The sequence below is a fragment of the Lacerta agilis genome, chromosome 5 (assembly GCF_009819535.1).
Source record: "Lacerta agilis isolate rLacAgi1 chromosome 5, rLacAgi1.pri, whole genome shotgun sequence".
Classification (NCBI taxonomy): Eukaryota; Metazoa; Chordata; class Lepidosauria; order Squamata; family Lacertidae; genus Lacerta; species Lacerta agilis.
The window spans coordinates 8,832,538-8,859,571 of NC_046316.1; the positions used below are offsets into that span (position 1 = coordinate 8,832,538).

Below are 27,034 nucleotides of genomic sequence, written 5' to 3' on the forward strand. Positions count from 1 at the left end.
ACAAAGGAAGTGGCACCCTCCCTCCTCTGGCTGGAAGTGAGAAGCACAATAGCCAGGGTTGTGTGAGAGAGAGCTGGGCTGGAAGCAGGCTGCAGGCAGACAGGGAGAGCCATGCTAGGTTTCTGCTGGGATCCAAGGCTGCAACTATGGGAGAAGCAAGACCCTCTTGGGGTGTGAATGCTGTGAGTCCCTCCATCCTAGGCTCAGGATGTACATATGTGTAAATAAGCCATATATCTCAAAGATACTGCAGTCTCTGTTGTCCCCAGGAAACCACACCTGGAACCCCTGGAATCTCACCCACTTGGGAGGCCACACAACAATATCAAACATGTAGAGATTTGGGCATGTTGCCCATTGACAGCTAGTTTAGGATCTGGAACTTCAGAAATCCGCTTGGAAAAGTCTTTGATGGGGAGAGAGGAAGACAGGGCTGGCCTGAGACATTTTGAAACCTGAGGGGCCAAAAAAGTTGGTGGGCGTTTCCATGTTGCGTCATGTGACTGATGGTGCAGGGTGGGGCTTACCTGCACAACATTTTATTCAAGTTGGCACCCCTGGGCGAACCGCAACATGGTTCCCCACCAGGGAAGAAGGGGTGAGGGAAGATCTACATCAGGAACAAGGTGAGGGGCATGAAGATCGACTTTGGGATCTGCTGCCCTTGCAGCTCCAGCCGCCAGAGGCAGTTGCCTCACCTTGCCTCATGGTTGGGCCGGCTCTGAGGGGGACAAAGTTCTTTGAGACCAGCCACACTGCACCAGCCAGCTCAGTGGGTGCCCCCCGACGGGTGCAGCCAGCATGGGGCAGAGACCAAGCAGGGATTTGGGGAGCAGCCACGGAGCAGGAGGACCCACCACTCGACTGGCGCCCCTGAGAGAAAACAGTCCCGGTGGGAACAAAAACAAATGCACTTATTGGCATTATGAGTTAAAACAATTCAAAACACTAGGATAAATTTAAAAGGGACAGGAGTGAGGCTGTTGAGGATCACAAGGTACTCTCTATTGTTCTGCTTCACCCGGTCCGTTCCCTATATGTCAAACAGGTCGATCACGACCTCAACTTTGGCTCCCTAAAAAAAGCTCAACAACCTTGGTCAATCCAATAGGTAGATCACTTCCAGTTTCTTTAATAGTGCGAGTAGATCACAGACTCTTGGAAGTTGGATAGCTCTGCCCTATAGGGATGATTCATTAAGAACCCTTTTGGGTAAGATGGAGGTTAAAAAGGAAGCCACTGGGCAGGGCTGTCTTAAGTATATGCAGCGCTGGGGTGCAAAGATCCCCCAGCGCCCCCCCCCCCGGTTGCCCAGTCCCAGGCGCACAAGAGGCCGGAGCTGGCCAGCCGCCTCAGCATCTTGCAGGCTCGGTCGCCCCCAAACTTGCGGCGCAGAGCCGCCCGCAGCAGAAGAGCCCCCCCGTGGCACTCTGACCGACGGGCGGGCTCTTCCCCGGCCTCAACTGTTGGGCCCCGGACTCTCGGCCTGGCGCCCGGGTGCCCCGCACCCCTAGAGCCTATGGGTAAGACGGCCCTGCCGCTGGGGCAGTAACGCCCTTGTCCCTATCTGCTAGGAGGAACCTCATTTGGCTTTCTCTCTGAGCCGTGGGTCGCAGGTCCAATATCTTGCTCAACATCTGCTTGTGGAGTCTGCTGTGCAAAGCGCAGTCCAAAAGAACATGGTCCAGTGAATCTGGTACTCCCCCTGATTGCAGGCACACAGGCGGACCTGATAAGGAATTTGCTAATATCTACCTGATGTCACCGCGGAAGGGAAAGCGTTTAGTCTGCGTGGGAAAGCTCAGGGGGCAGCTGCTCTGGTTCGTCGGCCAGCAGCGCCAGAAATCCGCACACGCGGTCTCATGAGGCAGACGGGCGTCCACACCCACGGCCACCAAAGATGGGAAAGCCCGAGGGGGGGGGCTTCCCGCCCTGCTCTTCAGGTAGGCTGCCGCAGACTCCTCCTCGCCGTCCAGCCGAAGGGCCGCCCCTCGAGGGCTTCGTGCGCCCTGGGCGCAAAGACGCGCCGCCCCCTCTCCGCCGCTGGGGGCCAGCCCAGCCCAGTCCTCTCAGTGAGGCGGGGCAGGCAGGCAGGCAGGCAGGCGGACTGGCTGTCTGGCAAGGCTGGCGAACGAGCGAGGGAGCGAGCGGAGCGGAGCAGAGCCGCCCGCGCCTCTGCCCAGAAGGGCTCCAGCGGCGCCAAGGAGCAGGTAAGCGCAGCGGGCAGGGCGGCCGGCTCCTCCGCGCCATCCCCGGCGGGTACCGCCAGCTTAACCGGAGGGCGGCGCCCCTCGCGGGACCCTAGAAGCGGCGTCGGGTTGCGGGAAGGGAAGCCCGGAGGGGAGGCGGAGCGGCTGCTCCGGGCTGCTGTCGGGGCAAACCCAGTCAGGAAGGAAGGGGAAAGGTGCGCAAAAATGGTTCTTCCGAGGCGCGCCTTCCGAGGTGGCGGGCGGTGCTGGGGCAAGGCTGGCTTTCCCAGGCGCCCCCGAGGGGAAGGGGAGCTTCCCTCTCCGCTGAGGAACCTCCGCGAGTGTCCCTCTCCTCCCGACTCCTTGCAGGGCACGGGGCCGCCACTTCGGGGACCCAGAGCAGGAGACCCCCGGCCAGCCCACGGAGCAGCATGCATCTGGAGGATGGCTGAGGCGGGCCGAGGAAGCGCTGCCACCACTACCCACGGCGGGCTGCCCCGAAGTGAGAGGAGAGGAATGATTGCTGCGTGGGGAGCCTGGTCTTGCTTTTTCCTGGTGGCCACTGTGCACAGCCTCCCGGCAGCCAGGATTCCTATTCCAGACCCCGAAGAAACGCCGACAAGAGCACCATTAGGTAAGGAAGCAGGAGGGCTTATATTTGCATTTTTTAAGCATTTCACAGCTGCATTCCAAAACGTAAGAATTTTTTTCTTTTCTTTTATCCACTTCCCATCCCATTTTCCGTGGTGTTTCTTATTTCTGCACCCCTATCTCCTCTCTCTTATACCATAATTACAATGATCTCTCGTTCCCTCTGTTGCTCAAAGTTCAAATCCTGCTCAGGAGTCCATCATGCTATAACATTTATTTAAATGTTCATGCTCATGCTATTTATTTAAATAGTCCCCAAAGAAAGGCTTCAATTCTTCCACAAAACAAGCATCATTAGGTCCTCAAGAGTCCATCGTTTTACTTATCCATTCCTTCTCGGTGGGAATTTCTCCTTCCTCCCCATTTTTGCGCATAAGGAATCCTAGCTGCTGTCCCTACATACATAAACAGCTTAATCGTCTTTTTTGGAATCACAGGAGGGCTTCTTCTGCAAGGCATGAATATAGTTGACAAGGTTGGTTCTTTTTGGTTGTTGTTTTTTTCTTCATTCCATGGTATATAGGCTAAAAAGGTTATAAGCACGTAAAATGGGAACAAGCTCTGGATGTCTACCTGCCTGAAACGGTCCCAGTGTTTGATCCCAGAAGACTTGGCTGCAGCTTGGCAACCTTTCCTTTCCAATGCCACCCCCCTGTGCGCAGTTTTGCAGCGCCATAGGATTTTGTAGTTTTCGTTGCAATAGAGAAACACAGCTCTACGCCTCTTGAGTTGGCTCTCTTGAGAAGTACGCAAGGACAGAGTTGTTTCTGTTGCCTCCAGAACGGTCTGCCTGCTCTGCACATTTGCCATACTTTCCCTGGATGTTTGCAAACTGTCGCTGGATCCACCAGAAGTATTTCAACACCAGACTGCTACAGGTCAAGGGCAAAATCTGCAACAAATAGAAGCACCTCAAATGGTCATTGTAGCATTAACCAAATGACAAATACTAGGGTGTATGCACTTAGATCCCTGTTGCTGCCCAGAAAAGCGTAACTTGATTTCTATGCTGAAAAAATAGTGGGTGTTCGGCCCACACAAAATATCTTTCTGCTTTTGAAATTTGAAAATCTGGACTTGAAAGAAACGAGCCCTTCTTTCAAATCCTTTCTTCCAGTCTCACGTGCAATGAAATGTTCTGTGCTTTGTGGTGTTTATATCTCCCAGCCAGATGCCACATTTAAGGCAATGGAGAAACAGGGTTGTTTGGGGGGTCTTTGAGAAACTAGAAATTGAAAGAAGAGAGACGTGAACATTTGTGGTGAACATTTTAAATATCCAGATGACTCAATTTGAAATATCTAATTGGCTCAGTTTATTTTAAGCGGCAAACTCATTGTACAATATTGCTTAAACTAAACATTTGGAGAGAAAGTTTATCGTTTCCCCCTTTGTTGGCAGACAGTAACAGTCAGGGTACACATCTGTATACACCATGCACAAAAAGTTCTATCTGTGTCAGGTTTCCATTGTTTGGGAAAGAGATGAAACATGTTTGGCAAACAAATGAGGGTGGAATAAATGTGCTTCATGGCAGCTATTCACACTGAGACATTATTCCCCTTCTGTTTTCCTAGTAGAGCTATAGATCACCCAGGGCAGTGCTATTTTTCTAGGAAGAGAAATTCACAATGAACACCTCCCTCTTTCTCTTAGAATGCCAATGGTGCCCACCTGAGAGGTGCCGAAATTGAGTTCCAGGGTGAGGGGTGGGGGGAGCCCATGGTTTTATTTTCAAAAAAGTTTGAATAAAATGCTGGATTCTCCTTGTAGATGGCCTGGCTCATTTCCCCACAACTAAATTGGCTGAATAATGGAGCACAAAGTCTCTTCAATTCGATCCAAGTGGATACGTTTTCTATATGGAACAAGCTGCATGCGTTGTGGAACAGTCCAGAAACTCACTAGGTATACACATAGCTGTCAACTTTCCTCTTTTCTTGCGAGGAATCCTATTCGGAATAAGGGGATTTCCCTTTTTTTTTAAAAAAAGGAAAAAGTTGACAGCTATGGGTATACAGTCAGTTTGTTTGCTCCTTCTTTCCTAGCGGACGGCCCTTGTTTTGAGATTTTAAACCAATTCCTTTGGAGTATGTAGCCACATTTTGTAAGGTTCAGAATGGGACCTCTGAACAAACAAGTTTAGGATTGAGCACCTTCACTGTACAGTATTGTACTGTACTGCTATTATGACGGCTGATATTGTAGCTACACTACCATTCTGAAGGAATGTGTACTTGAATGGTGTACATATTTTTAGAATGTTAAGATGGAAGGGCCCGGCAGAGATGTCTTAGTTTAATAGGAATAATTTAATAGGAATAAATCCCTTGATTGGGTCTACAAAATTGCTTCCTGGCAATACATGTAGTATTTTCACTTCTTTCCATTTTCAAAGAGGTAGAACTGCCCAGCTGTATAGACTCCGATGGCAGACTTAGTCTTTAGGCGGCCTTAAGGGCCTTTTCATACTTTACGTTGTGTGTGTGTTTGTGATTTTCATTCTAAAAGCATACGTTTAAAAATATAAATGCATCAAACAAACAAATATAGCAGGATCGGCTTGGGCTTGTTGTCAGATATACACTACCAAGAATGGCCCTACCTGAGTGCGACTGCATTTTATTTCCAAGAACTGTATCTCGGACTAGGAATCTTAAGAGTTGCAGTTCGCTGAGCACAGAAGTTGGTATAATCCCAGTGGAATAAACGGAAACAAGTGGTTTCTGATTGTGAAATTAAATGTACATTGGTCCTAATGGTTCCCAATGCTTAGCAGCACAATCAGAGTTGAACTAAGCTTTGTGGTGTGTCTGTTTGGGCAAGGAAGGATGGTTAGCATTGTGTGATTGTGTGTGTGTGTGTGTGTGTGTGTGGCTTGTGATGTTTGATTGATCGTTCCCTGTTCTTGAACGAACTAACAATATAAAATGGTCCTTAAGAAAAGGTTCGCTTGCATATAGAAGACAGAAACTCAGAGCCAAGCAAAACACAAACGTTTACTTTTGAATCTGTGAATTGCACAGTCACAAGCAAACACTTTCTCCTGGTCAAATGGGCCGTGGGGGTATATTGATTCATTACTGAGGCTTGTTGTCCAGCCGCTTTTGCATTTAACACAGCTCAAGACCTTATTTTCCATAAAGGGGCTTGGAAGCATTTTTCCCTAGTGATCTAATTCTCCACACGGGGCTGTGAAAGTTGTAACAGCTACTGCCTTGTGCTTCTGCTCAGCTACATAAAACACACATTGAAAGGAGGCATTCTGGAGGTATGTGTATGTTTGCTAATATGAATACTAGCTATTAGCGGAGGTGGTGCGGATTCTGACATCTCTACAGGGAGGTGTTCTGCTGTTAGCAGGAAGAAGGCAGATGGTGGGGCTGCTGCTGCTGAATAGAATCCAAACTGAAAATACTGGGGGGGGGGCTCATCTGGGCTGCATTTCTCCCCTCTCCTTTTTCTCAGGACTGCTGCAAGAACAATGTCATTTATTTTTTTTATGAATGAAAGTGGAGAGGCAAGGCAGAATTGGCCGTGTATGTCATTCACTTGCAATGGCAGAGATGATTAGGGAGGTCAGTGAACTCGTTTGCAGCCTTGGACATGTGGTCACTCTATTCAGCCGCCACAGAATAGGCGTTGGAATAATAAAAAATAATAAAAAAGCTCCTGCAATTTGCATTCTTATTCAGATAAAGATATTACTTGGTACGATCAGTGAATGTCAAGTAGCGCTTACTGTGTTGTTAGACAGCAGACAGATAAAAAAAACAGCAGCGGCACATTTTAAGAAGTCTGTGAGGTGCTCTGTCCCAATTCTACTGCCGTTTCCACACCACCTGTTTTAATTCTCTTGCACAGGAAAAAATCCCATTGCCCTGTAATGAACAAAACTTCCCCACCTCTTATCTTACCCATTAAGTGTTCTGTTCTGGATCTGATGATATTCTTGAGACAGAATGTTTATTAGCTCGCAGATAAAAGTATCTGTAATATTCAAAGGGCAACAAATACTTATTATTTTATTGTTATTAAACATCTATACCACCCTTCATCTGAGGATCAGAGGGTGGTTTGCAGTATAAAATACATAACATAGTAACAAACAAGACAACAACCCCATACTTTTTGGGAGAAAACTATTTGAACCATACAATTACCGGGTATTTTATTGAAATAGCTACAGTATACAGTGGCACCTCGACTTACGAATTACTCGACATACGAATTTTTCAACTTACGAATGGGCATCCGTTGGCGATTTTAGATGAGGTTTGCTCGACTTACGAATTTTAGATGCGGTTTACTCAACTTACGAATTTTTCCGAATTTTTCGTTTCCAGTGCATTCCTATGGGGAAAACGCTTTTTTCGACTTACAAATTTTTCGACCTACGAATGTGCATTGTAAGTCGAGGTACCACTGTACACTGGTTTTCAGCCCATGGGTTCTCTGAGCAAGCTTACAGTAGTTTGAAAAAGAAACCCATTGATAATTACAACTTATTTAAAAAAAAAAAAAAAAAAAAAAAAAACCGAGTAGAGCACCCCAGAAAAGCTACTTTTTAAAACAAAACAAAACACCAGTGTCATACCAGACTTAAAAGTGGAAACTTAAAAGCAAAATAACCCCTCTGTTAGGAATAAACTGGTGCAGATATTGACATTAAAACAAGGGGAAAGCAGAGTGCAGGTATCTTGTATTTGGTCTTGTTACATGTGAAGAGGTGAAATTTGTGGGTAGGGAGACCTAGGAACCCCTTGGGTCACCTTTGAGCACATCAGAATTCCTGCCCAGTGCAGAAACATTGATAATTTTCCTTATAGTAAAGGCTGAATTGGTCAAGGAGCAGTTGATGCCTCTTCATTAACATGTTGGGACGGTACAGTATTCCCACATAGTCACTGAGCTAGTTTGGACAATAAGCCAGGAGATCAGAAACATTAATTTCTCCCCAATTTAGATTCAACACAGCTCACTGTTTCCCCCCCTGAAACCAACACAGTGTGATTATTATTAAGCAGTAGCTTGCTTAAAACAAACCAGTGTGAAACCATGAATTGTGAAATTGTCCTGTTTCAACAAACCGTAGTTACAAGGAACCACAGTTATGGGTTCAGACACAACACTAATTGAAACTAAAGCTTGTGGCTACACCAGGAGGGAGAAGCTCCAAAGCCCGAGGTTAGCTGAAGCTGGTTCCCGTTACAGTAAACCATGGTTTATTGTGATACCTAAACTGGCCCACTGATTCTTCCAAGGAAGAAAGGCTCCTAGACTTTTTCTGCTGGGAAAGAAAAGTGCAGCAGCTAAAGCAACTTAAGTTGTTTCTTTCTTTGAATTGCCTTTTTTTCTTTCGCTCTGTTCCTGTAGGAAATATACTTTGATTAAGTTGTACAGCTGGAAACAGAAGCATAACAGGCTGCCAAAGGCAGATGCAGTCATCCAAAAAGGGCTGTTGGGTATCTTTTATTCCTTTCAATGGATATTGTGCAAGTGGGCTGGGCAGGCCCACATGTGATGTGTGGCAGTCATGCAGCAGAGCTTGAGCAGGGGCTGATTCCTGAGCTCCTGTTTGGTCTTATTGTATTTAGTGGCCAAGTTTACATTGTCTGTTGCTGTTTTTATGTGGATTTTCTGTAAAGAAAGAGGTCAAAACATGGATTTCTGTAGTGGAGTTCAGTTTTTTTGCAGGTGCTCATGAGGGCTTGCTTTAAGTTGCTATAAATCACTTTCTTCTTCCAAGCAATATCACACCGTTGACATCGTAATTGGAACCTGACACTTTCGTAACAAGCTGCTGTGTGGTGTGAACAAGATTTGTAATCTCGCTGCGTTTAATTATTATTATTATTATTATGAAGAAGAAGAAAAAGTGTGCATGCACACGAAAGCTCATACCAAGATCTAACTTAGTTGGTCTCTAAGGTGCTACTGGAAGGAATTTTTTTATTTCTTACTTTGTTTTGACTATGGCAGACCAACACGGCTACCTACCTATTATTGGGGCAGTTTTTGTTTTCTTAAAAACAACAACCAACAATCATATCTAATTATATTTTTATTTGCTGAGAGTCTATATCAGGCTTCCTCAAACCCGGCCCTCCAGATGTTTTTGGCCTACAACTCCCATGATCCCTAGCTAGCAGGACCAGTGGTCAGGGATGATAGGAATTGTAGTCTCAAAACATCTGGAGGGCCAAGTTTGAGGAAGCCTGGTGTATATTGTATTCTGCTTATAGCATCGTAGTTTCTTCACACTGATTGGCTGAGCTGCCATGATGGCATGGAACATTCCTGTTTGAGGAACAAGGTTTTAGCAACAAAGGTTTCACAGCCTGGCTTCTGTGAGAAAGGATAGGTCTTAGCCTTTAGGGGATTGGCATCCCATATATGGTGTGGTGTAAAGGCATACAGGGGACGCAGGTGGCGCTGTGGTCTAAACCACTGAGCCTAGGGCTTGCCGAGTGGAAGGTCGGCGGTTCGAATCCCCGCTACGGAGTGAGCTCCCGTTGCTCGGTCCCAGCTCCTGCCAACCTAGCAGTCAAAGTGCAAGTAGATAAATAGGTACCACTCCAGCGGGAAGGTAAACGGCGTTTCCCTGCGCTGCTCTGGTTTCGCCAGAAGCGGCTTAGTCATGCTGGCCACATGACCCGGAAAAACTGTCTGCCGACAAACGTCGGCTCCCTCGGCCAGTAAAGCAAGATGAGCGCCGCAACCCCAGAGTCGTTCGCGACTGGCCTTAACTGTCGAAGGCACACATGCTGAAGCTAAGCAGGTCTTGGCCTGGATGGGTGCCCACCTGGGAAGCACATGCCTTGGGAAATGTAGCTTAATGAAACAGGTCCCTTGCAACTCTACAATTCTGTGATTCTATGGTTCTGTTAAATGATACTGGCATGTAGACAGAAGATCTGGCCAAGGCAGGTGAGGGGCTGCAAAGGTGGGGAGAAAGAGGATGCAACTGCAGCAGGTAGCAGAGAGCCCAGAGGATAGGTGGAAAGGGTCACTGCAAGTAGCAGAGTGAGATGATAATAATAATATTTATTTATTTATTTATTTATTTATTTATTTATACATACATACATACATACATACATACATACCCCGCCCATCTGGCTGGGTTTCCCCAGCCACTCTGGGCGGCTTCCAACAGAATGTTAAAATACAATAATCTATTAAACATTAAAAGCTTCCCTAAACAGGGCTGCCTTCAGGTGTCTTCTGAATGTAAGGTAGTTGTTTATCTCTTTGACATGAGATGGGAGGGCGTTCCACAGGGCGGGCGCCACTACCGAGAAGGCCCTCTGCCTGGTTCCCTGTAGCTTTGCTTCTCACAGTGAGGGAACCGCCAGAAGGCCCTCGGCACTGGATCTCAGTGTCCGGGCTGAACGGTGGGGGTGGAGACGCTCCTTCAGGTATACAGGACCGAGGCCGTTTAGGGCTTTAAAGGTCAGCACCAACACTTTGAATTGTGCTCGGAAACGTACTGGGAGCCAATGTAGGTCTTTCAGGACCGGTGTTATATGGTCTCGGCGGCCACTCCCAGTCAGCAGTCTAACTGCCGCGTTCTGGATTAATTGCAGTTTCCGGGTCACCTTCAAAGGTAGCCCCACGTAGAGCACATTGCAGTAGTCCAAGCGGGAGATAACCAGAGCGTGCACCACTCTGGCGAGGCAGTCTGAGGGCAGGTAGGGTCTCAAGGTGTGTAACTCAAGGGCAGATGGAAGCATCAGAAGCTTGAGGGAAAGACTTGGGGACTGAGGGCCAGGGCACATAAAGGCTGTCTAGACCCTGAGAGGATTCCGCAGAGGCTTGCACAGAAAGCTGACTCTGGCATTATTATCTCATTAGCGCATCTGTGGATAAGTGGTACAGTAGTGAGATTATGCTAGGCACTGGATTTCACCTACTCATTTGAACAAACCAGCTCTTTGATTGTAAGCTTCCTGTATTATCGGACTGAAACTTCTCTCTCTCTTTGGCGATCCCTCGTAGCCGAGTAAGATTGTTTTCCATAAACACGGTTTTAACAATGAGTCCGTAAGTGACTGTGGACTCCAATTCTGGACCCACATGTCCTTCCACAGTGGGGACATTGGTTCCTGGGCGGGAGTTGACCACGGTGTGGATTTGCCAAGCGTGCCTTCCTCTTAGCACGTTTCTCCCTTGCCTTCTGAGTTCGAGTGTCTTCAAAGTCCATGACACCATTGGTAAAGGCTGTTCTCCAACTGGAGCGCTCGCAGGCCAGTCTTTTCCAGTTGTTGGTGTTTATGCCACTTTTTTTTTTTTTTAGATTTGCATTGAGACAGTCTTTAAACCTCTTTTGTTGACCACCAGCATTACGCTTTCCATTTTTAAGTTCGGAATAGAGTAGTTGCTTTGGAAGATGATAATCAGGCATCCGCACAACATGACCAGTCCAACGAAGTTGATGTTGAAGAATCATTGCTTCAACACTGCTGATCTTTGCTTCATCCAGTACACTGATATTAGATAAGAGGATGGGCAGAACCTTAATTACTACTTTGATTTTTTTGCTTCTTATGTGTGAATGTGTTGGCCTCATTCTTACTTTGGTGGACTCGCCCACCTATCCCACCCACACCCGGCCGCCACCGCCATCACAACAAGGAGAAACTTGTAAGATATGTTGCAGTGAAGGCATTATGACTGCAAGTGATTCTAACTTTTAGAATTCTAACTTTTCCTCTTTCTTCCTCATTCCCATTTTTCCTTTCTGTGTTGTGTCATTTAGATTCTAAACCACCCACAGGCAGATACCACCTTGTTTTTATTGATCTTGGGAAAACTACTCTTGGAACCTACTCTGTGAAAAAACAACCATGCCTTAAATAAATATAAATCAATAAATTTAGTCTTGGAGTGGTGAAGGTGCTACATTTTTCAGCCTGCCTGTGTTGGCAAAACCATCCTAAACAAGAGGTGTTTTCTGAATGTTGTGAACAAGGCAGGAGGTGGTTGGTTGCTATTGTAAGCTACCGAAGGCCACTCTGGTTTTTAGATGATATTCGAGAGATCCGTTTCCTTCTTCCCTTGGCCACATGCAAAGCGGATGGCAGGATTGCAAATGCTTCCATGTTCGGCAAAGGCGATCAGGAGAATTGCTGAATGGCTAGGATTCCTGATTGTTTGGAGGAAGCCTAAGTGCATTTCTGGTTGAATGCATGGCTGCCGGCTGCCCTCTGCACATTCAGTCTCTGTGTGGTAAGGTAAAGGTAAAGGGACGCCTTACTGTTAACTCCAGTCGCGGGCGACTCTGGGGTTGTGGCGCTCATCTCGCTCTATAGGCCGCGGGAGCTGGCGTTTGTCCACACACAGCTTCTGGGTCATGTGACCAACATGACAAAGCCGCTTCTGGCGAACCAGAGCAGCGCACGGAAACGCCGTTTACCTTCCCGCCGGAGCCGTACCTATTTATCTACTTGCACTTTGACGTGCTTTCGAAGTGCTAGGTTGGCAGGAGCAGGGACCGAACAACGGGAGCTCACCCCGTCACGGGGATTCGAACCACTGACCTTCTGAACGGCAAGCCCTAGGCTCTGTGGTTTAGACCACAGCGCCATCCGCGTCCCCCTCTGTGTGGTAAGAATGAGTAAAAAAAAAAGGGCCCAGCTCGTTTTGCTTCCGCTCACAGAAGATAGGCCTATGGAAAGGAATTAGCCACGATAATTAAATGCATCCTCTGTGTGCCATATGTGGAGGGTGGGGCTGGGGACAACCAAGAAATGGAGGGCTGATTTCTTCATGTTCCCCCAGGTGGTTTCCTGGGAACATCTGGGTGAACATGGCTGGAAAAAGGATGCTCAATGGGTGTATTCAGCCAGGCTGCTCCTATTTTATTTGCTTCCATTAAAACATTTATATTATTGTAAGCTGCCTAGAGATCTCTCTTATTTGGTGCCATATAAATATTGCTAATAAATACATGTTGGATCCCTTTTTCGTAGTTCACAGTGGGTTAACCCAGAAATAGTACCTCGGGTTAAGAACTTTACCTCAGGATGAGAAAATACTCCTCAGCACTACCCGTGTATAAGACCAGCCCCAATTTTAAACCGTTTTTTATTTTTTGTTAAAAAACCCCAGTCTTCTACACAGAAAAATACAGTGTGTGTGGGTGTGTTGTCATTTATTGCAGGTTTTGTTAAGCTACCTGTTCTGAGAAGTTTTATCTGATTTACAAGATAGAAATTCCTTAATAACAAATAAAACACTGGTTGTATTCAATAATAATTAGCAAAAACGAGGTAGCCAACCATAGTAAAAACAGGGTGAAAGCTCCTCTGAAATCTACTGATAACAATTAAAAAGAGAGGGAGAGGGAGAGAGAAAGAGCAAAACTGGTCCCAGATTAAGCCCCATCCCCCCGAAGCTGGACTGTGGCTTTTGGCTCTGTTTTTACCTGCCCACCATGACGTTAGAGAAAATATGGTGTGTGTGTGTGTCGTCGTCCCCACATCACCCTTCAAAAAAAAAAAGGTCAGATCATAGCTTGAAATGTCTACCACACTGACCACAGGCAAACCTGCCTCCTCAGAGATATGAGCTTTGATTTGCCTGGGAAGTACAAATGTTCCAACAGAAAAGAACAAGTTTTATTTTATGGGGAAACTAACCATATTTGTTATAGACAAGGCTACTTAGTGTTTGCTATTGTTACCGGTATATCTTTGCTATTTTTCAAGTCTAAATGCAGCGGGTGGGAATGTGGGGAGCAGGCATGCATAGTTGGACTTCTTGACTTTCATTTTTAAAAAACCGCTAAGGATCTAGTCCTCATGACTGAGAGGCTATGTCTGAAACAACGTGGCAATAGTATCTGAGGAACCAGAGGGGTAAAGGTAAAGGGACCATCAGGTCCAGTCGTGTCCGACTCTGGGGTTGCAGCGCTCATCTTGCTCTATAGGCTGAGGGAGCCAGCGTTTGTCCGCAGACAGCTTCCGGGTCATGTGGCCAGCATGACAAAGCCACTTCTGGCGAACCAGAGCAGCGCATGGAAACACCGTTTACCTTCCCGCTGGAGCGGTCCCTATTTATCTACTTGCACTATGACGTACTTTCGAACTGCTAGGTGGGCAGGAGCTGGGACCGAGCAACGGGAGCTCACCCTGTGGCAGGGATTCGAACCGCCGACCTTCTGATCAGCAAGCCCTAGACTCTGTGGTTTAACCCACAGTGCCACCTGGGTCCCCACCAGAGTACTTAGAAAAGTTTTCTTTGGGGTGGGCTGGGTGATGTTTCATTTCCTGCAAAGTCTTTGCCCCTCTTCCCATGAGTAACGGCAGCAGCATAAATTATGCAAATCCAGAGGAATGTGCAATTATACAGGCTCAGATTTTTGGGTGAAGAGTTTTGTGTGATCACGTAACTTTTATCAGTATAAACGTGGACCTCGTTGTGGCCAAGCCTTGAATGCAGCATTAAAAAACTCTGCCGTTCCAATATATCTAGAGCTAAAGAATACCGGCAGCGTCTTCTTGTGAGATTTCTCCTTGAGGAAGAGTAGCAGGCCGAGAAGACCTTTGGCATGTTGCGTCACTTTTAGCAGCCATACCGCTGTTGTACCCATCTGCGACTGTATACACCTAGCGCTTTTTTAAATATAATGTTGTTTGAGTTGTGCTTTATTCCCCCCCCCCTTTGTGTATGACACACCCTCCTGTTTGTGATGCTATGGAGACTGTCGGGTGGGTGAGACAAGGGAACCTTTATACAGCGAATTTGATATTCATCACCCTCATAACCTTTGTCTTTAGCTAGCAGGAAGGCTTTGAGATATCAAAAGCAAACAAAGAGCCTGAGATACGAGAAGAGCAAAGCCTTAGGTAAACTTGGTAGTTAAATGCGAAAAGTAATCCGATTAAACTTACCCTGTCTTCTTCGGGGTTGGGTGGGGAAAACACCATGCCTTGCTGCGTTGTGTAATCTGCCCCTCCAGAATCGAGAGGCAAAGCCTGTTTAGTTCTGCCTTCTTGTCTTGAAACTGTGCTGGTGTTTGGAAGAACATCATTTGCATCGATATGAAAAAGGGGGACGCGCATATTTTACTGGTGCCATTCTCACCCATTTCCAAATGAAGTTGCTAGTGGTCCACTTCTGGGTTTGGGGTGGGGAAGAGAGGAACATCTCCACGCTGTTTGAGCTGGCATCTCAGGAACAGTGGGTCTGTTGGGTAAGCACTCAAGAACCGGCTGATCTGGAGCTGCAGATTGGCGAGCTGGGGAGGGCTCTCATTTTAAGATTGCTCATGAGTAGCTCCAATCCATCTCGGTGATGCCGTTTGGTGGCCTGCAAAAAAGTGGGTGCTTGAGAATTCCGCCCCTGTTCTGCTTGTCACACTTCTGGCTTCCTCTGCAAAGTTCCTCTCGGTTTCTCTAGTCTTTCCCTCTCCGCCCCCTCAGTTCCACCTGTTTTACGTTCACAGTATAGTCATCCCTTGGAAGTTGAACAGAATCCGTTCCGGAAGTTCCGTTCGGCTTCCAAAACGTTCGGAAACCAAAGCGTGGCTTCTGATTGGCTGCAGGAAACTCCTGCAGCCAATCGGAAGCCGTGGAAGCCCCGCAAAATAGTTCACAAACCAGAACGGTCACTTCCGGGTTTGCGGCGTTTGGGAGCCAAAACATTCGAGAACTAAGCTGTTAGAAAACCAAGGTGCCACTATACAGTACTTTATAATTTTTTAAAAAGAAATCACCAATGCTTTGCTGAGGTATATAAACTACTTGGGAAAGGTTCTAACCCAGCAGTGGGCAGCCTCTGGCCAGCAGGTCCCATTAGGCCTGGCAGGATTCCTGATTTGACCCACAAGGCTGTCTCCCCCCAACTCCACCCTGCTACCTTCACACCTCCTGCATGCCAAGTGTGGGGCGGGTGAAGACATGGCTACAGAACAACGATCAGGAACTATGTTGCTGTCGCTCAACCTCCTTACATAGATCTTATACGTAAGTACTTAGAACCAGGTCTCACGAATAGATCTGAAACCAGTAGCTCAAACCTGTGATTTGAAACTGAGCCTTTCTGAGTCAGTCAGTCTGCATCCAGCTGAATGTTTGTAATACATGAAACATAGAATCATAGAGTTGGAAGAGACCACAAGGGCCATCCAGTCCAACCCCCTGCCAAGCAGGAAACACCATCAAAGCATTCCTGACAGATGGCTGTCAAGCCTCTGCTTAAAGACCTCCAAAGAAGGAGACTCCACCACACTCCTTGGCAGCAAATTCCACTGTCAAACAGCTCTTACTTTCAGGAAGTTCTTCCTAATGTTTAGGTGGAATCTTCTTTCTTGTAGTTTGAATCCATTGCCCTGTGTCCGCTTCTCTGGAGCAGCAGAAAACAACCTGTCTCCCTCCTCTATATGAATCCTTTTATATATTTGAACATGGCTATCACATCACCAGGCCTTTGACCATTTTGGTTGCCCTCCTCTGGTCACGTTCCAGCTTGTCAGTATCCTTCTTGAACTGTGGTACCCAGAACTGGACACAGTATTCCAGGTGAGGTCTGACCAGAGCAGAATACAGTGGTACTATTACTTCCCTTGATCTAGATGCTATACTCCTATTGATGCAGCCCAGAATTGCATTGGCTTTTTTAGCTGCTGCATCACACTGTTGACTCATGTCAAGTTTATGGTCTACCAAGACTCGTAGATCCTTTTCACATGTACTGCTCTCAAGCCAGGTGTCACCCATCTTGATGAGTGGGAGCAGTGAATATTCCCCTCTTTGCGAACATATCTCTGGAGAGCAGCAGCAGCAGAACATTCCAGGAGGATATGTGGTAATCTTCTAGGTAAAGAAAGATCCCCATTGTATGAACTCCCACATTATTGGATCTGCAATAAGATGCTTTCCTATAGAGAGATAGGACAGGCTCCCCCCCCCCGCCGCCTTTAAAAGATGAACTGGTGGTTGTCTCCAGTGGGTGACAAGGCTGGGCATTTGGCTGGGTCTTCATGAAGATAACCACCAGTCTTGCTCCACACAAGAGAACAACAGAGGCAGGACGTGATAAGAGTTTAATTTTCATTCCCCATCCCCTCTGGGTGAAGGGAGACCAGAGAACTCACAGAATTTGGATACTGGATTAAGTTGTGATTGGTGTTGTGGTCTGAAACATCTGGACAGCATCCGGTTGGAGAAGTTTGCTGGTTGGAGAGGGCTGTTATTATTATGATCATTTTATTCTCAGGCTGCCTGTCACTATGCTTTTTACTATCTTTTTATTAAGTTTTTATCATTGATGTTTTGGAATGTGTTTCTAATGTACAGTGGTACCTCGGGTTAAGAACTTAATTCGTTCTGGAGGTCCGTTCTTAACCTGAGGTACCACTTTAGCTAATGGGGCCTCCCTTTGCCACCACACGATTTCTGTTCTCATCCTGAGGTAAAGTTCTTAACCCGAGGTACTATTTCTGGGTTAGCGGAGTCTGTAACCTGAAGCGTCTGTAACCCAAGGTACTACTGCACATCGCCCTGAGATCTGTTGAAAAAGGGCAGTATATAAATTGAAACAACAACAACAACAACAACAACAACAACAACAACAACAACAACATGACTTTAGAGCAGGGGTAAGCAACCTTTTTCAGCTGTGGGCCGGTCCACCGTCCCTCAGATCATGTGGTGGGCTGGACTATATTTGGGGGGGGGGGTTTGAATAAATTCCTATGCCCCACAAATAACCCAAAGATGCATTTTAAATAAAAGCACACATTCTACTCATGTAAAAACCCGCTGATTCCTGGACCGTCTGTGAGTCAAATTTAGATGGCAATTGGGCCGCATCTGGCCCCCGGGCCTTAGGTTGCCTACCCCAGCTTTAGAGCTTCTTACTAGAAATGAAATAAAATAAAAAATTTCTTTCCAGTAGCACCTTAGAGACCAACTAAGTTTGTTCTTGGTATGAGCTTTCGTGTGCATGCACACTTCTTCAGATACAGAAATGGGCAGCTTTATGAATGACGCACACCAGCACACTTCCTTAGCCATATCACTGCACAGCTAAACATTCTGCAAAACTAGAGAAACAAAACTAGAAAAAAGATAGCCAATTAAAAACAACAACCCCGTTTTGACACTGATGAAAAGCTTCCAGTCTTGTTATATTGAAAGCAATTGCATTCTTCCTCCAGCTTCAGTGAATGCCTGAAATAAATGTTCTAAAAAGTTGGGGGGGGGCCAGGGGCTGTTGCAGCACAAGATCAGCGAATGTATAGAAAGTACATAATATGAATAGTGATCTGAGCCTATCCTTCTTTCCTGGAGATTCAGATAGCAGATGGTAGTGTGGGACTGTTTTAGCTTGCAGAAAGCAAATGGGGAGAGAATTACAAAGCAGAGAAGACAGGGTTGTTGTTTTTCCATAGAAGGAGAGGTCTGCCCCCCTCCTTCTCGTCCACAGATATTTGGGCTTATATTCATGCAGTCCAGGTGGTCTCGGTTTAACTTCCAGGGCAAGACATTCTAAGCTTGGTGGTTAGTTATTTTCCGAAGTAAGGAAGGGGGCAACAGGGGGCAACTGACAAATGTTAGTATAAGTCCCCGACAGAGTGCCTGGAGTTCCGCTTTGAGCCATTTTCTCTGAACCGTTTAGACCACTGGAGGAAACCTGGAGGAATGGGTACAATGCCCCTGGGTACCCTTCCTAAGATCAACAAGTTCCTAGGAAGCATGCCACGGGCTGGCTCTCCATAAACAGATTCCTGTTCGATCTCCTTTTGAATACCAAGTAGTGTTGAAAATGGGAAGCCTCTCAAACATACCATTTGCCTCCTTTTTCAAAGCTTTACTCACCGATGGCTCCCAGTCCTGCTGCGTTCAGAACGCAATTTCCAGTTGGCATCAGAAACCATGGGTTTCGTTTGAGGCAGCAACAGCTGGAAGCAGAAAGTACAGTAACTGGTTTACCCTTCGGAAAAATCCACAACCCCAAGTGTGTTAAACAACTAAGACAAACTTTGTCCTTTCTTTGCAAATTTTCATAGTATATTTCCCTCACGAAATATTGGGGGTGGGAGGAGAAATTTGGTCATTTCCTCTTATTTTACTCTTAAATATAGATGACACATGATAGAGTTGCCATACGTCTGGAATTTCACGGACGTATCCGGAATACTGCAGCCGCAAGCAGTGTCCGGACGGAGATTGGCGAAATGTCTGGGGAAATGTCGCCGGCAGTGTTGTTTTTGCCGATTCCCCTGAGAAATAGCTTTAAGGTGTCAAATTTCTTTACAGTTTTGCACCAAAAAAAAAAAAATAGCTCAAAAACTTTGGGCCAAAATAAGAAAAGCTCAACAACCTTGCCAAAAACAAACAAACAAACAAACAAACGCAGCTCCACAACTTTTCTGTCCAGATTTTCACCTTTTGAAATATGACAGCCCTAAATCAACCATCTATTTTTCTGCTTTTGGACTACATTGGCACCTCAGGTTACGTACGCTTTGGGTTGCGTACTTTTCAGGTTGCAAACTCCGCTAACGCGGAAGCACAATCCGACAGAGCGTTTTTCGTGGTTTTGCTATGGTTTTTTGAGTTTTTTTCGGAACGAATTGTTGAGGTTACGTCCTTTTCGGGTTACGTACTGTAACCCAGAACGAATTAAGTAATGTATTTTTCGCTCCATAGGACGCTCCGGACCATAGGGCGCACCTCATTTTTAGAGGAGGAAACCAGGGAAAAAATATTTTTTTGGTTTTCCTCCTCTAAAACCCATGGTTTTTTTTGAGAATCAGCTCAAAGTTTTGCAGCTTTTTTTGCAAAGGGAAATGCCCTGCTTTTTGAGGATCAGTTCAGATTTGTGCAGCTTTTGCAAAGAGGGAAAAGCATTGCTTACAAACCAGTAAGCACCAGTACAAACCAGTACAGAGCAGTAAGCACCAGTAGAAACCAGTACGCACCAGCAAGTAATAGGAAGCAAGAGGAAAGCGAACCAGTACAAACCAGTAAGCACCAGTAGGTAATAGGAAGCAAGAAGAAAGCAAACCAGTAAGCACCAGCAAGTAATAGAAAGCAAGAGGAAAAGTAACAGAAAGCCCCAAATGGCTGAAAAACTCAATTTCCCAGGATCCTCAGCCCTCGCAAAGGAACTACTGTGCAAGGGGCCTGGGCGGGGCAGGAAGGGAGCTAGCTCCCTTATCTCCCTCCCCGATCTCCTGCAATCAGCTGTTTAGCGGGTTCCTTTCAAAGCTCTCTTCCCCTCTTGTTAGCCTTTAGCTCTTTCTAAAACAGAAAAAGCAGGATCTGCCTTTCCCCCCTGGGCAATTTGGCTCCAGGGACCATGCATTCGCTCCATAAGACGCACAGACATTTCCCCTTACTTTTTAGGAGGAAAAAAGTGCGTCTTATGGAGCAAAAAATACGGTACATAACCTGGGGTACCACTGTACTAGATAGAGCAAAGGTGATGGGAAACTGTTGTGATTTGCATGGTTTATTGAGCCCAATTTTTCTTCTGGGGAGAAAGGGATTCTGCAGTGTGTTGTCCACTGTCTTATTGGCCATTTCTTCACGTTAGGCATTTTGTTCTGGCAGTGTTACACTGGATTAGTATTTAGTACTGCAGCTTGCAGACTGAACAATACAATGGTGATAGTGTTGCGATTCCACTTCAGCAGGTCAAGGCTGAGTCCCTTCGTTGGAGATCTCCATGCTTGAAGGAAAGAAGACAGTACTGCCGTAACTTGGAGTTTGAAAATACTGTCTCAATTTGCATAGTAATAAAAGGCTGTGACAATCTAATGAATGTAGTTAGCACTCTGTGCCTCAGCTAACATGCAAAACAGAAGTCTTGGTACACGCTGTACTTTCAGACAAGAAAACTTCTGCGGGAAACAAGCTGAGCTATTAGGATGGAGGTAAAAGTTGTCGTCAGTGCCCCCCCCCCACCTTTCTTCTTTGCCTCAAGCAAAGTTTGTTTTTAAGCAGACTGTCCAACTGTGCGTTTTATTTCTGAGCCTCATATGTCTTGAAAAAACACTGATTTAAATGTTTTCAATATTTCTGGCAAATGATTACTAGCACGGCATTGTTGCCGTTGGCAGATTTGCGCTTTAATCTTGCAAAGTGCAAGGGAGTTGAGAGGGAAACAAAAAATTGGGAAGACCCTGTAGCTAGTTTGCGTACTTGAATCTCAAGAGAATTAGAATGGAGCTTTCCTGTTCTCCCACAGACCCTGTAATAGTTAGTGCGCTCCTAGATCACAGCCTGGGACGCGGGTGGCGCTGTGGTCTAAACCACTGAGCTTAGGGCTTGCCGATCAGAAGGTCGGCGGTTTGAATCCCCGCGATGGGGTGAGCTCTCGTTGCTCGGTCTCTCCTCTTGCCAACCTAGCAGTTCGAAAGCACGCCAAAAAAGTGCAGGTAGATAGATAGGTACCACTCCAGCGGGAAGGTAAACGGCATTTCTGTGCGCTGCTCTGATTCGCCAGAAGAGGTTTAGTCATGCTGGCCACATGACCCAGAAGTTGTCTGCGGACAATCGCCGGCTGCCTCGGCCTTTGGGCAAGATGAGCGCCGCAACCCCAGAGTCGCCCGCAACTGGACCTAATGGTCAGGGGTACCTTTACCTTTTAAGATCACAGCCTCGTGCGTCTTGATGTGCAGGGTGAGCAGGGTTTAGTTGCATTGAGAGGGAAAGCAGTGAGGAAAAGGGAGAAGAGGAGTGGATGATCATGTCCCTTCCAGTGCAGTGAACAGATAGCACAATTAAAATGGTGGCTGTCCTTAACCAGCCCAGTAGAAATAGCCATTTTGCACAGAGATGCCATATTAATGCCCAAGTGGGCAAATCTCAATAAAAAGGCTTTTGGCATTGGTCCCTTTCTGATGATACAGCAGAGTGTGGGTTGAGATAAAGTAGGGTTGGCACATGGTGGCTACAGCAAAGTTGCTCATTGGTTGCATTTTGCGGAGAGAGCAGCCAAGGCAGTATCTTAGCGTTGTTAGTAAAAGCAATGTTGCTAAAGTTAAATATGTCTATCTCTCTTTATGGAAAGCATTGGCAGAAATAGGGACCGTAGTGTTGGACTCTTCCACTGAACAATAATTTTTTAGGTTTGAGCTTGTTTTGCTGTTAAACCTTAACTCTCGTTCCAGAGATGTTGTTTTCACAAGTGAACTATTATTTCAGCGGCATGGGAAATGGTCAAACTTTACTGAATAACGTGACTTGTTGAGTATTGTCTGCCGATCCAAAAGGACAGGGTTTTTGAGGATGAGAGGAACCGATGTGTGAAAAAAGTCGTGATTAAAGGTGTGTTGGATTAGGTGTTGTTGTTGTTGTTCAGTCGTTCAGTCGTGTCCGACTCTTCGTGACCCCATGGACCAGAGCACGCCAGGCATGCCTATCCTTCACTGCCTCTCGCAGTTTGGCCAAACTCATGCCAGTCGCTTCGAGAACACTGTCCAACCATCTCATCCTCTGTCGCCCCTTCTCCTTGTGCCCTCCATCCTTCCCAACATCAGGGTCTTTTCTAGGGAGTCTTCTCTTCTCATGAGGTGGCCAAAGTACTGGAGCCTCAACTTCAGGATCTGTCCTTCTAGTTAGCACTCAGGGCTGATTTCTTTGAGAATGGATAGGTTTGATCTTCTTGCAGTCCATGGGACTCTCAAGAGTCTCCTCCAGCACCATAATTCAAAAGCATCAATTCTTCGGCGATCAGCCTTCTTGATGGTCCAGCTCTCACTTCCGTACATTACTACTGGGAAAACCATAGCTTTAACTATACGGACCTTTGTCGGCAAGGTGATGTCTTTGCTTTTTAAGATGCTGTCTAGGTTTGTCATTGCTTTTCTCCCAAGAAGCAGGCGTCTTCTAATTTCGTGACTGCTGTCACCATCTGCAGTGATCATGGAACCCAAGAAAGTGAAATCTCTCACTGCCTCCATTTCTTCCCCTGGATTAGGGGTAGCAGGCTATTACCCTGAATCAGTAAGGATTGTTAGCTAACAAGAGTTGGATTCTGCCATCTCTTGGCCATGGGGCCGGCCCACCCATGAGGCGATGTGAGGTGACTGCCTCAGGTGGTAGAATCCGCAGGAGCAGTAGATACCGATGCAGATCTTCATTCAGGGGTGGCCCACCCAAGAGGCAAGATGAGGCAACCGATGAGGATCCATAGGGGGAGCAAATCCTGATACAGATCTTTATTTCTGATTTACTTCCTGATATAGATCTTCACTCACCCTTCCTTCCCAGGCAGAGAGGGTGGCGCTATTTTGTGGTTCGCCTCAGGGGCTAAGATGTTTTGAGCCAGACCTGTTTGGCCACACACATTTGTTCAGTTCCACTCTCTGGATTACAGTGGTACCTTGGTCTACAACCATAATCCGTTCCGGAGGTCCGGTTGTCAACCAAAACAGGTTGTAACCCAAGGCGTGCTTTCGCCAATGGGACCCCCCCAAAAAAGGTTGTAATAAAAAGAATGGGTTGTAACCCAAAAAAGGGGACACGCACTTCCATGTTTGACGTGGTTGTAATCCAAAATGGTTGTTATCCAAAACGGTTGCAAACCAAGGTACCGCTGTATTTTGGTTTTGCAGCGAATTCAGTGAGGAAGGCTGCAGCAGTCAGTAACCGAACAGGGTTAAAAACAGACTCGAAAGGCGAACGATATATTAACATATTTTAATATTTGCTGATGAATTTCAGCCATCGTGGGAAACTGCTCAGTACTGAACAGTAATAAACTGGTTGAAAACAGAATTCTAGTATTATTATAATAAACCATGAGTTATAATAAACCATGAACCAAGTGCAATGCATAGTTCATAGAGCTCTCATATTCTGTCAAGGCAACTTCATTGATGCCAACCTTCTTAGCACGAGATATCCATTTGTTCAGAAGTAGCCATCATGGTGCCCCTCCCCAGAAAGATGTTATTTAATTATTGGATTTATATTCTACTCTGCCTCTCAAAGGAGCCCAGCCTGGCGATGGACCAGTAATAAAAAAATCTTTAAAAATCTTAAGAACAATCCCATTACAGATACATGTTGCTGGGCTACAGCTCCTATCAGCTTCAGCCAGCCAATGGCTGGCTACCTCTGCTATAGCACTTCCCATTCCTAAAATCTACTACATTGCAAGTTTTTCTGAGATTAGGCAGCAGAAAGGCAACTGTGACCCAGACATGAACTGAAGTCAGCTTGATGCTATCTGTTTACTGGAAACCAAAAAAAAAAATTGTCATATTTCTTCTGCACCACTTTCTCTTTTAGCATGTGAATAGACTTTACGTTGATAATTCAAGGGTTATGTTCCGGGTCTTTGTGTTCCAATAACTGCCAGCATACTCTTATAATTCATGCTCGTCTTCACCAAAAGATTAGAACGTGGAACTCTGATTGCTCTGTTAAGAATAAAGTTTTCTCTCTTTGTTTATACAAAAATAACCAGTGCCTCGCTTGACATTGGAAAGCAAATGTTTTCACTCAGTATTACAAATGTTGGCCAACAGCACAACTATCCTCTAGATTACGCATCCCCCAACTCGGCCCTCCAGATGTTTTGGGACTACAACTCCCATCATCCCTGACCACTGGTCCTGTTAGCTAGGGACCATGGGAGTTGTAGTCCCAGAACATCTGGAGGGCCGAGTTTGGGAGTGCCTGCTGTAGATGTACTAAGTCCTTTTGTGACGGTACAGTGCAACTGCACAGCTAACCAAATTGTTGGCATTGAGACTGCATATGAGCTCTTGGAGGGCATTTGTCGTATGGGCATCTCACTGCGCAACCTCTCAGGTGAAAAGCCACTGTTGGGTAGAAAAGAGAGATGTGGTGGTGAGGAGATGGCCATACTAATTGGCATCCTAGCCAGTGTTCCAGGGTTGGAAAAGGTTGGCTTCAGCAATTGAGGTTCCTCAAAGGAATACGCATCCATTTGTCCTTCTAAGTGCAGAGCGAAGCATGCAAACAGAGCATATCAGGTTCTTAACTCCAGATAACTCACACAACCAAGCCAAGCAACACTTTTGTTGTTGTTGTTGTTTAGTCATTTAGTCGTGTCCGACTCTTCATGACCCCATGGACCAGAGCACGCCAGGCACTCCTGTCTTCTACTGCCTCCTGCAGTTTGGTCAGACTCATGTTGGTAGCTTCGAGAACACTGTCCAACCATCTCGCCCTCTGTCGTCCCCTTCTCCTTGTGCCCTCCATCTTTCCCAACATCAGGGTCTTTTCCAGGGAGTCTTCTCTTCTCATGAAGAAAGTTGTTGTTGTTTAGTCGTTTAGTCGTGTCCGACTCTTCGTGACCCCATGGACCAGAACACGCCAGGCACTCCTGTCTTCTACTGCCTCCTGCAGTTTGGTCAGACTCATGTTGGTAGCTTTGAGAACATTGTCCAACCATCTCGTCCTCTGTTGTCCCCTTCTCCTTGTGCCCTCAATCTTTCCCAACATCAGGGTCTTTTCCAGGGAGTCTTCTCTTCTCATGAAGAAAGTTGTTGTTGTTTAGTCGTTTAGTCATGGAAGTAAAGATAGAAGAGGTTAATTTAAAAAGGAGGTTAATTTAGAGGAATTTTAAAGTTTAACAATGAATTTGGAAGATTGCTAAAGATGTATTACAATGAAATTCAACAAAGAGCGAATTGAGGAAGTCATGTTAACAAGTGAGGAAAGATAGGAGTGTAAAAAAAAATTATTTGTGTTATTGGATGTGTTTATGTATTTCAATTTTGTTAATGTAAGTATGTTGTATTTTTTTTTATTTGTGGAAATTTTTTATTAAAAAATACCAAAAACATTAGCAGTTGGCACAGAAGCGGTGGTGGTTATCTGACCTCCGGCCACTGGTGTTTCTGCAACTTACTGGTTGATGTGACTGGGATTTTGGTACAGTGCAAACACACCAGCCTCATTCGGCATGGCTGCAGGGAGGAGTTCAAAAACATTCTCGTCCACATTTAGACCGGATGCAGCTTGTCATGTCATCTAGACCTGATTAGTCTTAACTATGGTGTGTGGAAACCAGCCAACTTCAAACCATAATGTATGGAATTGGGTTGGTTTCACTAACCATAGTTAAAATTAGCCACAGTTTAGGGTTCAGATGTCATACTAATCTCTAGTTAATTTAAAACAGGTGGTGCTTCTGATCTCCGCCTTGCAACTATGCCAGCGAAGGAAAGGGAAGCTTTCCCTTGGAACTAAATGACTGCTTAGCATTGCATGCAAAACAGGCCTGTAATTCTCTTTAACAGAATGTGCCTTTGATAATTTCATGAACACAAGTTAGCATGAAGCTAAGAAATTAGCATGAAGCTGAGAAATTGGTCCAGGATTTAAAGATTTTTGACATTGAAGTTTTAGTGGATGGGGGAAATCAGCCAATACATGCATTGGAACTGGTGGTTTTAACTAGCTGTGTTGGAAATTGAATTTCACTCTGAAAGTAGGACGGTTGTAGTTGGAATGACAATTAAAGCCGTGTGGGCATAATCCCTGCTGGAAGCCGGTATCTGAATAGAACAAGAACTCTGGCGCTTTCTACCGGTCCTCCCCTCCTCTTTCGTGATTTGGCCCTATATCGGCTGTTGAGTGTGGTGGCTTCCATTTTTAATTAGCCAGCTGGGCCAAATTTAGTTCATTGTGTCCCTTCAGTTAATTATCATGAAACTGTTTTCTCCTCTCCCCCCCCCCCAATTATACAGCAGTCTGGGGTTTGGCAACCTGGGATCCAGCTGTCTGCCTTAACTGAAGATTTGATCTAAGAGAAATTTAATCTAAAAGGGGCAGGGAAGACCGGAGGAACTGAGAACTTATACCTGCAGAATCTGCAAAACTTCATTCTTGAAAAACGAGGTGGGCAAACCGCCCCAGAAGGAGCACGAAGTGTCCCCCCACCCCCCACAAAGGCACTAGGGAAGTGTTAAGTGTCTTAATCAGACTAATTTAAAACTGTGTCCTTGTTAAAGGCTTTAAAGGCAGGACATTAAAGGCTGTAGATGACAAATTTAAGAATTAGGAACAAGGTAGACATCATGTTTTTCAAGCACCTGTCATACAGAAGCGGGCAAAGAGTAATTATTATTATTATTATTATTATTATTATTATTATTATTATTATTATTTATACCCCGCCCATCTGGCTGGGCCTCCCCAGCCACTCTGGGCGGCTTCCAACACAATATTAAAATACAATAATTCATCAGATATTAA

General features: G+C 45.9%; 1 protein-coding gene across 1 annotated transcript in view; it reads left to right on the forward strand.

Annotated features, from left to right (window-relative positions):
* The first annotated feature begins 2,086 nt into the window (after positions 1 to 2,086).
* FGFR3 (fibroblast growth factor receptor 3) overlaps positions 2,087 to 27,034 on the forward strand; it is a 67,887-nt gene continuing 42,939 nt past the window's right edge. The window contains 2 exon segments of the mRNA XM_033148411.1: positions 2,087 to 2,210; positions 2,559 to 2,823. Coding sequence (XP_033004302.1) covers positions 2,634 to 2,823 — 190 coding nt within the window. The 5' untranslated portion in view covers positions 2,087 to 2,210; positions 2,559 to 2,633.